Genomic DNA, 14326 nt, shown 5'->3' on the forward strand with positions numbered 1-14326 from the left:
CTCTATGCTATTAGACTGCTTAAGTTCCTAATAGGGGAGTGCCACAGTCACGTGGGATTTCATTGCTGCCCCTTATGCACCCCGCATGAAATATATATTGTGGATTCCGAAACTGAAAAAGTATGTAAAGACACCTAATGTACTATGCTGCAAATTGTCTCTCACTTAAGAGAAACCATGCTCATTCATATCCTTAAAAATAAATGTACATTTATGCAACCAGTTTAAGACCAGGCAGAATCAGCTGGAACACAGTTAACAGACATTTCAAAATTTCTCTTTGTAGTGTGAGAGGATGAGACAGAGTGTGACTGACCAAAGGTCACCCTGCAAGCTTCCATGGTGGAATGAGGATATGAACCTGGTTCTCCCAGATTCTTGACTGTACCCTCACTAACATAACAGAATACCAACAATTCAGTTCTGAAGGTCTGCAGTGGCATACTTAAGTCAGCCTCGCCCTTCCAATGGAATTCCACCATTAATAGGACCATGCTCCACATCTGAACAAAGCCCATTTCCTGTTTTGATAGCATCTGGACCAACGATGTGACTAACGATCTCAATTGGCAGACAGGACCAAAAGGTATTTTAGCCATACTCCATAAAAGAAGGAATACATTCTTTGATATACTTCCAGGAGATGAGTGAGCTACAAAGCAACCATGTGGGTATTTTTTATATACTAGGGCCTAAAAAAAATGAATTTAAACAAACTTACAGGGAAGTGAATAAACAGATGTCTCCTCCCCCTATTTCCACCTTAATTAAAAGGATAAAAATATATCTGAAAAGTAAATAATGCACAGTAAATGCAGCTCTTATAAATACCACATTTTATTGAAAATTGGCTGGTTTTCTTTCCACACTGAAGTTCCTTCAGCACAACAGATTCAACATGTGACGCACTCTCTTATTGCAGGACTTCTGACAATGGTTTATGTAAATCTGGGTGGACTGCAAGAGACACTGGGGCACCAATGAGGAAGCTGCAATGAGGAAATGGGAGCCTTCTATGAGGCTTTGGAGCCAGGAGGCTTGGTCTCTGAGCCTCTACGTATATGAATAAGCCAGTGATGAGGCAAGTACTTGCCCTATGTGTAAACATGAATGGACAGCCCCAGAGCATCCTACTCAGGGCCTCAGGTCTATTTATTGAGACACCCATGAACTATCCTCACCATTTTGAAGTAAAGGACGATACCCTCGTAATAACTATTAACTCCACAATGTTCAATACTACTCAGTAAGCTTCAAGTCAGAGAAGAGAGTCTGCTGCATTTTAAACATTTGTTTCAGAGTAGGAAAAAAATCTCTATGAAGAAGTTGTATGCACACAATGTTTCCAGGAGCAATTACTAGAAGAACAGTTCAAAGCCACCACCAGTTCGCCCTTTTCCACAGCTGAGGATTGTCTCCAGGCCAGGCAGGAATGCTTCCATCCCTTTGCTGTCAACTCCTCTTCTGTCCTGAAGTGCTTCAAGATTCAAATTCATGTCAACTGTAAGAGACATTTCTTAAATAAAAACAGCTTGATTACATCTACACCATCTAAAAGCCCACCCTTGTTTATAACAAAACACATTACAATGATAAACTGGAACTGTTGTTAGCTGCCCTGAGCCCGTTTAGGGGAGGGCGGGATATAAATCTGATAAAATAAATAAACTGGGATCAGACATAAAACAGGAGCCAGGCAGTAACACTTTATACCACTTTCCCCTCTTTTTTCCCTGTGTTTATGTTACTCCATACCTTTTTCTCAAAGTGATCACTTCCTTCTAGATGGGTCCTAGGAACTTTGTATGCCTTCCTTGGGCTATCAACTTTCCGGTTGTCTTGCTTATTAAATCCACATTGGCAAATGACAAGGTTCTACCTTGCTTTAGAACCTCTGCAGTGATCAGGATTTCATCTCCAATTTTAGCTGCTGACATATAGCTTGAAGTGCAAGGGGAGTGGGGGAGGAAAGAATTAAAAAAAAAAAGATGTTGCACATTAAATTCACAAAGAAGAGGTAGCGTGGTACATATGACTGAGGACAGCATGCAGACCAGAGTTCAAATCCCCATTCAGCCACACAGGTCACTGAGCAACTGCTGGATCAGCTATTCTCAGCCTAAGTTTGAGGAGCAAGTCATAGATGCCAACTTCTTGCAATATATCTCATTACAATAAATATCAATAATCTCCTTGCAGTTTATCTCCTTGCAATAAATACTGATAGAAAGTGCCTTCCATAACAGATTCTAGAGTGGTATGTTAGTATGATGCAGCTAAATAAGGCCTCTATAGTCATACGAACAAAGCTTCTGCAAACACATTTCCCTCCCAACTGAATGTTGCAGTTGGTGCCGCCTCATGAAAACTTATGCCAGGTGGAATGGAGGATGTGGGAAACAATATTCTGGTCACCGTTTGTACAGGGCAGTCTTGAGCAAACCACTTTTTGACTTGGCTGCTGACTTGCAATGGAGAATAATAATAATGACCAAAATCCCAAGATACTGAGACAAAGCAGCAGTAAGAGAAGTAATTCTATCTTTAAAAAAAAAAATTAAATGCTTCAAGCTTGAATGTAACCAAAAACTATCAGCAGTACCCATTGTTTCCTCTAAGCTGTGGATTCATGTGAGCAAAAATTCTACTTTGTGAGCTACTGGCATTAAAGTTGTGAGCTACTGCATAAATTAGTTTTCTCTGGGGCCATTTTTCCTGTGCTAAGACAAAAATGTGTGAGCTGGGGGCAAAAGAACTAACTCAGCTTAGAGGGAACAATGGCAGTACCATCCTATGCCTATTATTTTTATAACTGAAATAACTTTGCATAGGATTGCACCAAAAAGGCAAACAGATCAGTCACCGGTTCTCAGACAACAGGTATAAAAGTAGATTTACCACAAGCTTTGACGCCTTAGGATCAGGAACAATCTTTTCAAAAATATAGTTGCCACTAGTAAAAACAAATATTTCTTTTTTATATGTGGCAACACTCCAGAAACAAAACTGTAAAATCAGCGCTCTGTTACATGAAAGCCAGTGCTGAAATCAATATTGCTTCTTAGATACATACCTAATGTTCATATCCACACTGACCCCAGGTACTTGTCTTTCAGTGTACATCAAAGCAGCTGTTGACACAACATCTACAAGAGTCGCTGTCAACCCTCCATGCAGAGTTCCTGCTCGGTTGGTGTGCTCTTCTTCAACTTTCATTTCACATACAACTTTCCCAGGGCTGGCAGAAAGAACAGTCATCTGGCAGCAAGGACAGAAGAGAACAGAAATTACTCTCTGTCAAGCCTAAGGTGGTTTTCTGTATATCATCTGACTGAAATTTCAAATCTCACTTATTAATTCAAAATATTTATTTGCCTCTTTGCTGCCTTGTAACAGGACTCCAAGGAAGCAAAGATTTTTTTAAAAAAACACAAACTTACAAACACAACATTTAACAGTAGTAAAACTTAGCATTTATTGTTAATATGCTGTAGAGCTCACAGATATGCACTGGAAATACATTAGTTAGGGAAGCAGAGCTTCATGCATATTTCAAATTTCAGCTATTAACATAAATTTGAATTCCCTTTTGGTAAAGAAAGCAAATACCAAGCTGCAGTAAATTGGTAAAAAGGCTGCCCTTCGACAACAACAAAGTTGAAAGAACAAATGATTAAAGGATATAGGAAAGGAGAAAAAATAATTTATTCCCAAATTCTTTAGAATACTAAAGCCAAAAGAAAAAAAAGAAAAAGGTATTTTAAAGTGTTTGGAAGTGCTTTGGTCCTGCATCTCACTAAAGATGCTCAAAAAGACACTGAAATATACCAGTATACTGTTGGACCTATTTACTTTTTTTTAATCCCACCCTTTATCCAAGGAGCTCAGGGTAACTCTGTTAAATTGAGTGGTAATGATTGGTCCAAGGTCACTCAGTGCACTTCCTGACAGAGTGGAAACCAGAACCAGGATCATCGTGCTCCTAACCAACTACATCACACTAATTCAAATCCCTGTTCAGTCACAATGCTCACTAGATCATCTTGGACCAATTGCTCTTTTGCAAGATACCCTTACTAACAGAATTGTTGGCATTATAAAACTGGGAAGTAGAGGAGGAGGAGTGTATGTGTACTGACCTGAGCTCCTTGGAAGAAGGGTACAGTAATGATACATTAATATAACAGAACACCTACAGTATAGCACTGATGGCTTTGATACTTATACACAACCCATAACAAAAACCAAACAAATTTTCATTGAAAGCAGCAGTGATTCTAACACTTAGGGGAAAAAAACAGCAGGATATACATTCTAGTCAAGGTATTTATTTGTATCTATTTTTATTTTTAAAAATGATATGCCACTTCCCTGCTATGTACAAAGCAATTCACAGTAAAAGTATAAGCTAAGATAAATTTTATTTATGCCCAAAGGTCATTACAATCTGACACGTATAATAACATAATTACAAACTTCAGCTTTAAAACAATCTAACCAAAAAGTAGAATTAAATAAAAGCACTGCCCCTCTTTAGATGCTGCTTTAGCCCATATTTTTTTGGCTGCTGAAAAAAAGAGTGACATAGGAGACCAATGAATCAGCATCTGAGAGAAGAAAAAGCAGCTTCTCTGAGTCCGAAGAAAAAATTAAGTCCATTAAAAGTGCTGTGAGAAATTTGGTTCTGGGCTCTCTATAGAGAGGACAGGATAAAATGTAGTATGATGGCTCCTCTGGAGCGCCACAAATGCAAGGATGTAAAGCCAGCAGTATTTGGGAGTAACGTCCAGCTCGCAAAGCTGTTGACATAGTTTAAAACCAAATTGAAGTAAAGGCTATTCTGAGGTTATGGGTGGAAATATTAGCCAGGCATAAAGCTCAAACATGGTCTCTTTGAATCAGTTTGAACCACTGAGAGACTTTGGACTTGGAAACTGACTGTTGCAGCATCACATTTAAACATCGAGTCACAAATACTGAAACCAGCTACGGGTTCACCCTGAGTGTCGTCTGTTATGGAGTAACCCTGATACACCCTGAGTGTCGTCTGATATGGAGTAACAATGGAGGCTGTTATTACAGCAGGCTACCTGGGCAGCATCATTTTGCAACATCATTTCATAACACTGCCTGTGAAGTAAACTGGTGGTGTTATTGCTTTGCTTTCTCCAAAATCTTATCCAGGCTACATGCACACAGGCCCTATTGAAAGCAAACCAAGTTCTGTTTGCATCAAAGTTGCAGTGGTACCTCAAGGAAAAGCTAGAATTCTCCTTTAATTTTTTTTTTTAAATAGATTCCAATGTTGTTATGAGACAATATTTTCAAGCTCTGCCCTCTACACCATATAGGAGTTGAGGGGCAGCCTGACTTTCATACAGTTTCAAAGCTGGATCTATTAGAAAACCTCCTTTTGTGTAATACAATTTCAGAATAGCACCTATTGATCTTAAAACTGTAGATCTGGTTATTGCCAAGTGAACTCTCCAGGATAAAGTTTTGCTGAAGGTTATCCCTAGATATCTGAAGGTGCTGCATTGATTTACGGGATTCCATCTATGGTCCGCTTAAACTTACAAGGCCTTTTCCTAAAGACCATCACTTTAGTCTTGGTAGAACAAATTTTGAGTCCAGTGGCACCTTTAAGACCAACAAAGTTTTATTCAAGGTGTGACTTTCCATATGCACACACACTTCCTCAGACACACTGGAATGGAGGTTAACAGTGCATCTATAGAGACAGATGCTTCTACATAAGTGACCAGCAAATTAGCACACAACTTAAGATGTTTTGACCTATGCAAAGGCCAAACAGCAATAACAAGCTAAGTTCCTAGGGTCACCATTTGTTTGGATTTAATTGAGGAGACAGCCAAGCAATAGATATGTTTAAATAGGAAAGGAATGTGTAAAAGCATCCTTAGTTACGCTCCACTCATCTCCTCTCAAGCAGGGAGTTAATTAACAACATTAATGTTTAAGCCAGGTCAAGGTCATATTGGCATGCCAATTAGTTCCCCGTCTTTATTACCTTGTTTAGCACCCGATCAAAGCCTGGCGAGTCCAGAAGGAATTTCATCATCTGGCGGAGGGACTGCATCGTTAGCTGGCTCATGACCGTGGCTCTGGGCAGCTAGACAAGGACAAGACAATTGCCGAGCACCGCCCACGAACAGCGAAGCCCCTTTTCGCTTAGCAGCAACAAAGCCAAACAGCAGCCGCCTTCAAGAGGTCCCAGCAAGCACCGCTGGGCAGCGCCGGAGGGCCGTGCCCGGACACTCAGGAGGCTATCCAGAGAGGTCACGGCTACTCTACTGCGCAGGCGCACAAAGTTACTAAGGGACGAAGAGCCGTAGCGGCGGAAGGTGATGACATCAAGCGCTGGCGCGGAATATAGCGTGCTAACGAAGCTGCGCGCGTGGGAACGCTGCGGGCTTGTATCGCGCCGTGCCAGTTCCAGGTGCGCCGTGCTGTGATTTTGCTGTCAGCGGTGGCGCCTTCCAACAAGGGCGCCGCCCCTTCCCTCCCCCTCGGCGGCGGAGCTGGGCTGGTCCTTGCGATCCGCCTGTTTCCTGCTAGAGAGATGGAAGTGAGCGGCGTCGCTTCGGGGGCAGAGCAGGAGCCCCTGAAGGAGCAGCAGTGCTCACCTCAGAAGGAGGAGGAAGAGGAGGAGGGAGAAGAACAAAAGCTGGAAAAGCGCCGGCATCTCCTCTGCACGGAGTTTGCCTCTATCACCAGCAGTGACGCGGCTGTGGCTCAGTGCTACCTGGCAGAGAATGAGTGGGATATGCAAGTATGTTCTGACGTGATGAATTGTGGAAGATGATTGCAGGGTCCCTGGGGCTTCAGCACGATCCCATCTTGTTTTTGCCTTTGCTTTTCAGAGGGCGCTGAATTCGTATTTTGAACCACCCTTAGATGAGCAGTCTGTGGACACGGTGCCCCAGGTGCTTCCAGGAACTGCGGCCGTGTAAGTCGTTTTTGTGTCGTCCCTAGTCTATAGCTCTGGAAAAGAACATGGTTAAAAAATCAGTTCTGATGTTGATGTATACAGATCCATTACCTTGATACCAGTGTAGGTATGCAGAAATGCAAGTGTTTGTTGATTGGAACGAAGATATATTAGGTTAATACCTTGTTTTTTTCTGTACTCTCAGTATATGGGGAGGGGGATGTGTGGTAAAACTCTCAAGGAAACATGCCATACTTTGTCTTCCAAATACCAGTATTTGCCTCTTCCTGGTAGTCTTCTCCCCATGTTCTCTTGGATTTCCCATGTTTCTTTTCATGGGCTTAACAGAAGGGAATCATCATAGCCAGCCTGTCATCTTAACCATTATTTTCATAGGCAGTGCAGCCTCATACACCTAATCCTCTCTTTTTGTTCATTCTCTTTGGTAGATTGCAATCAGTGTTGTCTGCTTTCCTTTGTCTTGAACCTACAGTGAATTTTCCTTATATGCTGACACACAGAGTTCTCATATTGCTTGCACTTTCTGTTTCTTGCCCAGAATTATCCAAAGAAGCAAATGAGGCAAAGTCTCCAGGGAATGGGGCAACTGCTGTGACCTGTTCCTTTGACTTTCAAAAACAACCCCCTCCCATGGTGTCAGCTTAGTGAGTGCTGATACAGTGACTTGTATTGGCTTGGGCTCATCATTTTTTGTCATTTATCATACATTTTTTCATTAGAAGATGAACATCTATTTGACCAGCAAATTTTCTCAAAGTCTTTTTCTTGTATGTGTTTTCTAGCATTGACCTGACTGAGAGCCCGAGTGGCAGTAGTGCAGCAGCCCCTGTGAAAGAGGCAGGGCTTAGCCTGCAAGAGGATGACAGCACACTTTCTTTAATTACTTGGAACATAGATGGCCTGCAGCTGAGCAATCTGCAAGAAAGGGCACGAGGAGTCTGCTCCTATATAGCCTTGTAAGTACCTCCACCACCTGTTCTATGAAGACATACTAGGCTGCTTCTGTTAAAAATTACTGAGATTCTTAATGATAAACATGCTTCATAATAGGCTGTGTGCTTTCTTTAAAGACCAAGCATAGGATATGACTACCAAATCTTGTGCTAAGTAATTGTTAGATGAGGATTTTTCAAGAATAATTATGCAGTACCTCTAGAAAGAAATTGTAACCTTGTTAAGATTTGAATCTGAAACAAGATGCTAATTAGATGTTATTACCCTTGTTCCTCTGCCACATTTTTGTTGGTAGTTCAATTTTGTTAGACAAATAATATTCATTTGTTTGGTTTGAGCCATTTTAGATTGGATTTCTTTATGGAGAGTCTCAAAGCAGCTTAAACAAAAATTTTCAAAAACATACACACACAAAAGTGATCTATGTCTGGCCAACTGAGCTTCACAGATTCCAGGTGGCAAGCCCCAGCCTAAGAGTCAGAAGCCCTTCCTCCTCTGGCCTTGTTCAGGTTAAATACTTGTAGGTATAGGAGAGGGTAAGTCAGCCTAGTTGGGCCTTAGCAGCTGCTGCTTGTGTGTTGCAACAAACCAGCAGGATCTTCCTCCTTTTCCTTCTTAGAGAATATTGTATCATTTTACCATCAGTCAGTAATTTGCTGTGATACTTTTAAAATGCAACAAAACTGAAAGTAATGGAGTAGGATCAGCTTACATTATTGATAAAATGTGTATATATGTGGTGTGGCCCCACTTTCTCTTGTTCAAACTGAATAGCTCTGAAATGCTGTTTAGGGTTATTCAGGGGTGGAATTCTAGCTGGAGCTCCTTTGCATATTAGGCCACACACCCCTGATGTAGCCAATCCTCCAAGAGCTTACAAAAAGGAGCCTTGTAAGCTCTTGGAGGATTGGCTACATCAGGGGGTCTGGCCTACTATGCAGAGGAGCTTCTGCTAGAATTCCACCCATGGTTATAGTACATTCTTGCACACTTTACCTCCAGTTAACTCACCTGGCCAGCCATGCATTGATCTATAATACCTCTTTCAACTGTTTCTTTTCTGAAAGTGCTGATTTAAACTTTATTTAAAAAATATATTAAACTTTTAAAAATTGGGTCTTGTTTCTTTATTGTGATGCTTGTTGCTACTGTTTACATTGTGTATTTTGTTACTTGCAGTTTTCTTATTGCTTTGGGATTTATGCGTTAAGGTATCCTGAAGATTTAATTTGGTGGAAGGGCAGGTTTAAAATGTTTTAGTAATTTTTAAAGGGAGACAGCTGGTCTGAGATGTCTGACACAACTGTGTTTGGAATGGCTGAAACAAGGATTTTTGTTTTACAAAAATCAAATCGAGAAGAGAACTTCTGTGGCTAGTAATTTATGAGTGCATGAATAGCCCACTGATTATTTCAAAGCTGCAGAAATCTGCTGTTGCTTTATTAAAACATTCCTCGGAGTACAATCCTGAGTGGATTTACAATCTTTGAAGTCCATTGACTTCACTTAGAAGGCCCTAACTCTTGCACTGTTAGTTCAGTTGGTCCCACTCCTTGGGACTATCTCACTGTAAGTGGTCAAAGTCACTGCTTAATGTTACAGTATATTACTTGGGTTGCATTTCTAAACTTCTTCTCATTTAGGTACAGGCCAGATGTAGTATTCTTACAAGAAGTTGTTCCTCCATATCTCAACTATCTACAGAAGAGAGCTGTTAGTTACACAATTATTCCAGGTAAAATAAGTTAGACTGATTTTTATAAGTTCTCACTGGGGGTCCCATATCTGTGCTGATACAGTTGTAATAATTAAAACACTACCTTCTTGCATCGCTGTGTGGTGTTGCAATTGGAGGAGGACCTGGGAGACCTGAGGAAACTCACTTGGGGACCTTGGGCAATCACTCTCTATCTCAGCCTTAACTATTAATCCCTGTACTGAATATCATTCAAACACTTTGGAAACCTTGAACTTTTTATTTTTTTAGTTGGTAAGAGGAACCTTCTCTCTCTCCACAAGATGAGCTTTGAGAGAAGCCTGGTGGCTTGGGCCCTAACTGTCTTAAGTAGATAGAAAATAAAGTATTTGAATGTTTTAAAATACATTAAATAAAATAAGGCTTCCTTCTATTATGTGTAATTTCTGAATGGAACTATTGCTGACATTTTTCCCCCATGTATGTGTGTCTCTCTAGGTAACACTGAAGGGTATTTTACTGCCATAATGCTAAAAAAATCAAGAGTAAGAGTTCTAAAACATGAAATAATACCTTTTCCAACAACCTCTATGATGCGAAATTTATTAGCAGTGCATGTGAGTGAGCTGTTGAATGTTGTCTATCTAATTCACAGAAAAATTAATTTGCTATTAAAAATTATATAACTTATGTCTCATAATTTGAAATAGTATGCATTTCTTTGTCTACTAGCAAGCCCAGCAGGAACTTTGTAGAAAAAGCCCAGCAGGAACTCATTTGCATATTAGGCCACACCCCCTGATGCCAAGTTAGCTGGAACTGTGTTCCTGTGCATTCTTTCTCAAAAGAAGCCCTGTCTACTAGTATGAAAGGGGAAAGTGGCTTATTGGAAACACTGGTGGGGATAAATATCTCTAATTAGATCTGCCAGTGTGTTAAACAATTGCTTGTTCTGCTCTTAACTGATAGATTTGTATGCTGTTAGAACTCTAATGTAGGATTTTGGGGGATGCTGAAGAAAGAGAGAACTTGCAATCTTCAATGTGAACTTAGGGGGAGGTATTTATGAATTTCCTGCATTGTGCAGGTGATTGGACTAGATGGCCCCAGAGGTCCCTTTCAACTCTATGACTTTGTATATCTAATTATCAACATGGCATAATCTGTAGATAATTAAAACTGGAGATTACGGCTGTGAATAGACAAGACAGATCTTTTTACAAACCTGAAAAATAGCTAGGACGGTAAAAAACCTTTGGGTGAACACACACATGAACACATGAAGATGCCTTAAACTGAATCAAGCCATTCGTCTAACAAGATCAGTATTGTCTACTCAGACTAGCAGCAGTTTTCCATGGTTTCAGGCAGAGATCTTTAACATCACTTAACTAACTGATCCTTGTAACTGGAGATGCCTGGTATTGAACCTGGAACCTTCTGCATGCCAAGCAGATGTTCTACCACTGAGCCACGGGCCTTCCCTACACCCCCCGCCATCACATGAGAACTCTGAGCTCCATATTTAAGTAAATGTGTCTCTTTAATGTACTTTTATCTTTGCCTTCCAAGGAGCTCAAGGCAGCATATATCATTCTTCTGTTTTCTGTTTTATTTCCTCAACTGTCCTGTAAAGCAATTTAGCTTAAGATACATTAGCTCATTACCAATATTTTCTTTTTGGTCCCTATTTTAGTAATTCTCACAAACCAAAATAGCTTTTCAAAACAGATTTAAAAAATGGATCCTGAATTCGTTAGCTGATCTGTTCATTGATTAATCTCCTGTTAAACTAATTCCATTTTGCAAATATATCTTTTTATTTTAACATTAACATTAATTGTGATGGGCTAAGCATGATAAGGAAGATCCAGCTCTAACCTGGTGTGGACTGAAGAGTTTGCAGTCTAAGGGACTTGGATAGCAGAAAGGTTAAGGTGCAGGGTAGAGCTTGATGAAGAAGAGATAATTCAGTTAGACCAGAGGGAGAGATGAGAGTGCTCTGGCACAGCTTTGTCCAAGTAATGTAGCTTCACTCTGTGCATAATAGGCAACTGTTTCTGGCAATGAGATTTGCTTTATGACTTCCCATCTGGAGAGCACCAAGACTCATGCTGAAGAGCGCTTAAACCAGTTGAAGCTGGTTCTGAAGAAAATGAGTGAGACACCAGCGTCCACTACAGTGATATTTGGAGGAGATACAAATCTGAGAGACAAAGAGGTGAACTGCAGCAAATTACCTTTTTAATATATAAAACATTATTTTGTTTTTATTCCTATATAAGTGATGAGTTGTTTAATTGATTGAATAAAGAAGTTGAGAACCCATAAATAATCATGGAGAGAGTGGTAAACAGTTGGGGTAATTCACGCCTCTTCCCTGTAGTACTATGAGTTCCAGGGCTAAATAATACTTATTTAGCATATTTTTATCCTGCCCTTCAGCTCAGGAGCTCAAGGTAGCATCTAGTTCATTTTGTTCTCACAGCACTGAGAAGTAGGTTAGAAAGAATGACTGGCCCAATGAGTTATTCACTAGGAGTGAGGATTTGCACCTGGATCTGGCCTCACACTATTACCTTCACACCACTCTGGCTTCCTCCTGCTCACATACCTATGTGCTCAGGAGGCTTAACTGCCTAGGAGCACAGCAGAGATTCTTGGCTAGATAAACAGGAACAAGCTTATTGAGCCCTGAGCATGAACAGTACAAGATGACATGGTGATATTTTTATGTCTCCCCGTACCTTACTGGAGTCATCAGGTGGGCAAATTGGGTAAAGCAATTCATGGCTTGTGGCATTCATTTTCCAATACTGTTTTTATAATGAATTGCAGCAGAAGCTTCTCTGATCCAAAATTAATACATTCCAGATGCATTTAAACTGTGGAACTGGCAGCCTCTTTAAGAACATAGAGAATTATCTTTGCATGGGGTAGCTGGAAATCAGGAGGGATGTGAGAGCAGCATTTGGAGGAAAAGAAAACTGTCTTTAGCTGTGCAGCTGGTCACTGTGGAGGGGTGGCTCCTTAGAGTTAAGATAATGCCACTGAAACTTATAACATCAACAGTGTTCTTGCACTAGCAAACTAAAGCCAGACACATTTAGTTCAATGCAAAAGTAACATGGTTTTATGGGGTAGACATGCTGAAAGAAAGGGCCAACTTCTACCTCACAGTTTTCACATTCAGGCTGATTTGTTGAGTGGCAGGAATTTTGTAACCCGTGTATGATTGGAAGGCATGAGACAGACACACCCAGCTTACTGCAGCTAAGCAGCTCTGGTTGGTGCTTGGAGAAGACATCTCATGGGAACCACCTGAATACCACCTTGCAGTCTAGCCATAAAAGAAGTGGCAAAATGAATATCATTTACTTTTATAGCCACCCTTTCTTCCGTTGGTTTGTCAAAGAAGTCTTTGGCAGTCTACCAGTGAACCACTGCTCAGATTCAGACCTGCGTTGCTTCAGTGAGGTTGCTACGTGATGTGTCTTCAGACTATTTGTTATTGTTAATCACTACTGTTGGCAATGTATTTTTTTTAAAAAATCATTATTAATGCTTTCTGCTTCTCTCTTCATCAGGTTGCCAAACTAGGTGGCCTACCTACCAACATTCTGGATGTCTGGGAATTCTTGGGCAAGCCAGAACATTGTCACTACACATGGGACACAAGCCAAAACACTAACTTGGATGCACCCTACAAGTGCAAGTTACGGTTTGATCGCCTGCTTCTTCGAGCTGCTTCTACTGGTGGGCAGATCATTCCCCAGAGTTTGGATTTAATTGGGCTGGAGAAGCTAGATTGTGGCAAATTTCCTAGTGACCACTGGGGTCTGTTTTGCAATTTCGATGTGGTACTATAAGAAAAAGCCTTTGGAAGGACAACTGAAAGTTGCTTTTTAAGGACACTGCTCTGACTCATCTTGATTTTAACCACACTGGCATTGGGATTTTTTGTTGTTGATTTTGCGCAGTCATTAACATACTCTTTGAACATTTGTTGGAGTGTCTGTTTAAAAGGGTGAAAAAAGTCACCCTACTATATATTCTTACTTTGTTTATGTACTTTTAAAAAAAATAATGCCTGTGAATGTAGAAATGCAAAAGCCATTTAGAATATTTTTATACAATTCTCCTAAAATCAGAATAGTTCACTGAATCTCTGTGTCTTAAATAATTGTATAAAATGCTTAATAAATACTGGTTGTAAGATTCTTTATAATGACTTTAGCTGATATATAAAAACTGCAACTCATTCTTCAAACAAGCTGGTAGTTGTAGAACTACTGGGTGTGTTCTGACCCTGGGACATGAACATTCACTGGTCAGTGATAGGTCGCCTCTTGTTTCTTTGGCTAGCAGTCTTGGAGATATTTACTCCTATGCTGTTCCTGGACTTTCAAATGGAGGAGGTAGCTAAGAATGCTTTCCCAAACAGTTGCTGCAGTGGAAACCATTCAGTTTCTCCCTATTCTGTCATATTGTGTTCTGTCTTAGTTAGGACCAGCCAAAGCGGTCATTGTGTTTTGGGGGTTCTCTAGAATTTTTCCTACTTCATATTTTAAGCAAAACAACAAAAAAATATGGAATGATGGGCTGGGGCTGCAAAAATATTTATAGTTTGACTATGCATTTTGGGAGGCTGCAAGGCAACAAGAACTTGTTACTGCCTGTGCTATGTGGAGGTCTAGGACCTG

General features: G+C 40.5%; 2 protein-coding genes across 2 annotated transcripts; one reads left to right on the forward strand and one right to left on the reverse strand.

The window, feature by feature from the left end:
- Nucleotides 1–819: 819 nt before the first annotated feature.
- ACOT13 (acyl-CoA thioesterase 13) lies at nt 820–6677 on the reverse strand. The gene is made up of 4 exons (XM_060244141.1): nt 6032–6677; nt 3074–3258; nt 1756–1941; nt 820–1501 (listed from the first exon to the last, which is right to left on the reverse strand). Exons 1-3 carry the CDS (start codon nt 6113–6115, stop codon nt 1782–1784), a joined length of 429 nt encoding a protein of 142 aa, XP_060100124.1. The 5' UTR covers nt 6116–6677; the 3' UTR covers nt 820–1501; nt 1756–1781.
- On the forward strand, nt 6060–13846 carry TDP2 (tyrosyl-DNA phosphodiesterase 2). The gene is made up of 7 exons (XM_060244135.1): nt 6060–6793; nt 6885–6970; nt 7756–7929; nt 9571–9662; nt 10122–10240; nt 11674–11844; nt 13211–13846. Exons 1-7 carry the CDS (start codon nt 6584–6586, stop codon nt 13490–13492), a joined length of 1134 nt encoding a protein of 377 aa, XP_060100118.1. The 5' UTR covers nt 6060–6583; the 3' UTR covers nt 13493–13846.
- Nucleotides 13847–14326: the final 480 nt, after the last annotated feature.

The sequence above is a fragment of the Heteronotia binoei genome, chromosome 7 (genome assembly GCF_032191835.1).
Source record: "Heteronotia binoei isolate CCM8104 ecotype False Entrance Well chromosome 7, APGP_CSIRO_Hbin_v1, whole genome shotgun sequence".
In the NCBI taxonomy this organism is placed as follows: Eukaryota; Metazoa; Chordata; class Lepidosauria; order Squamata; family Gekkonidae; genus Heteronotia; species Heteronotia binoei.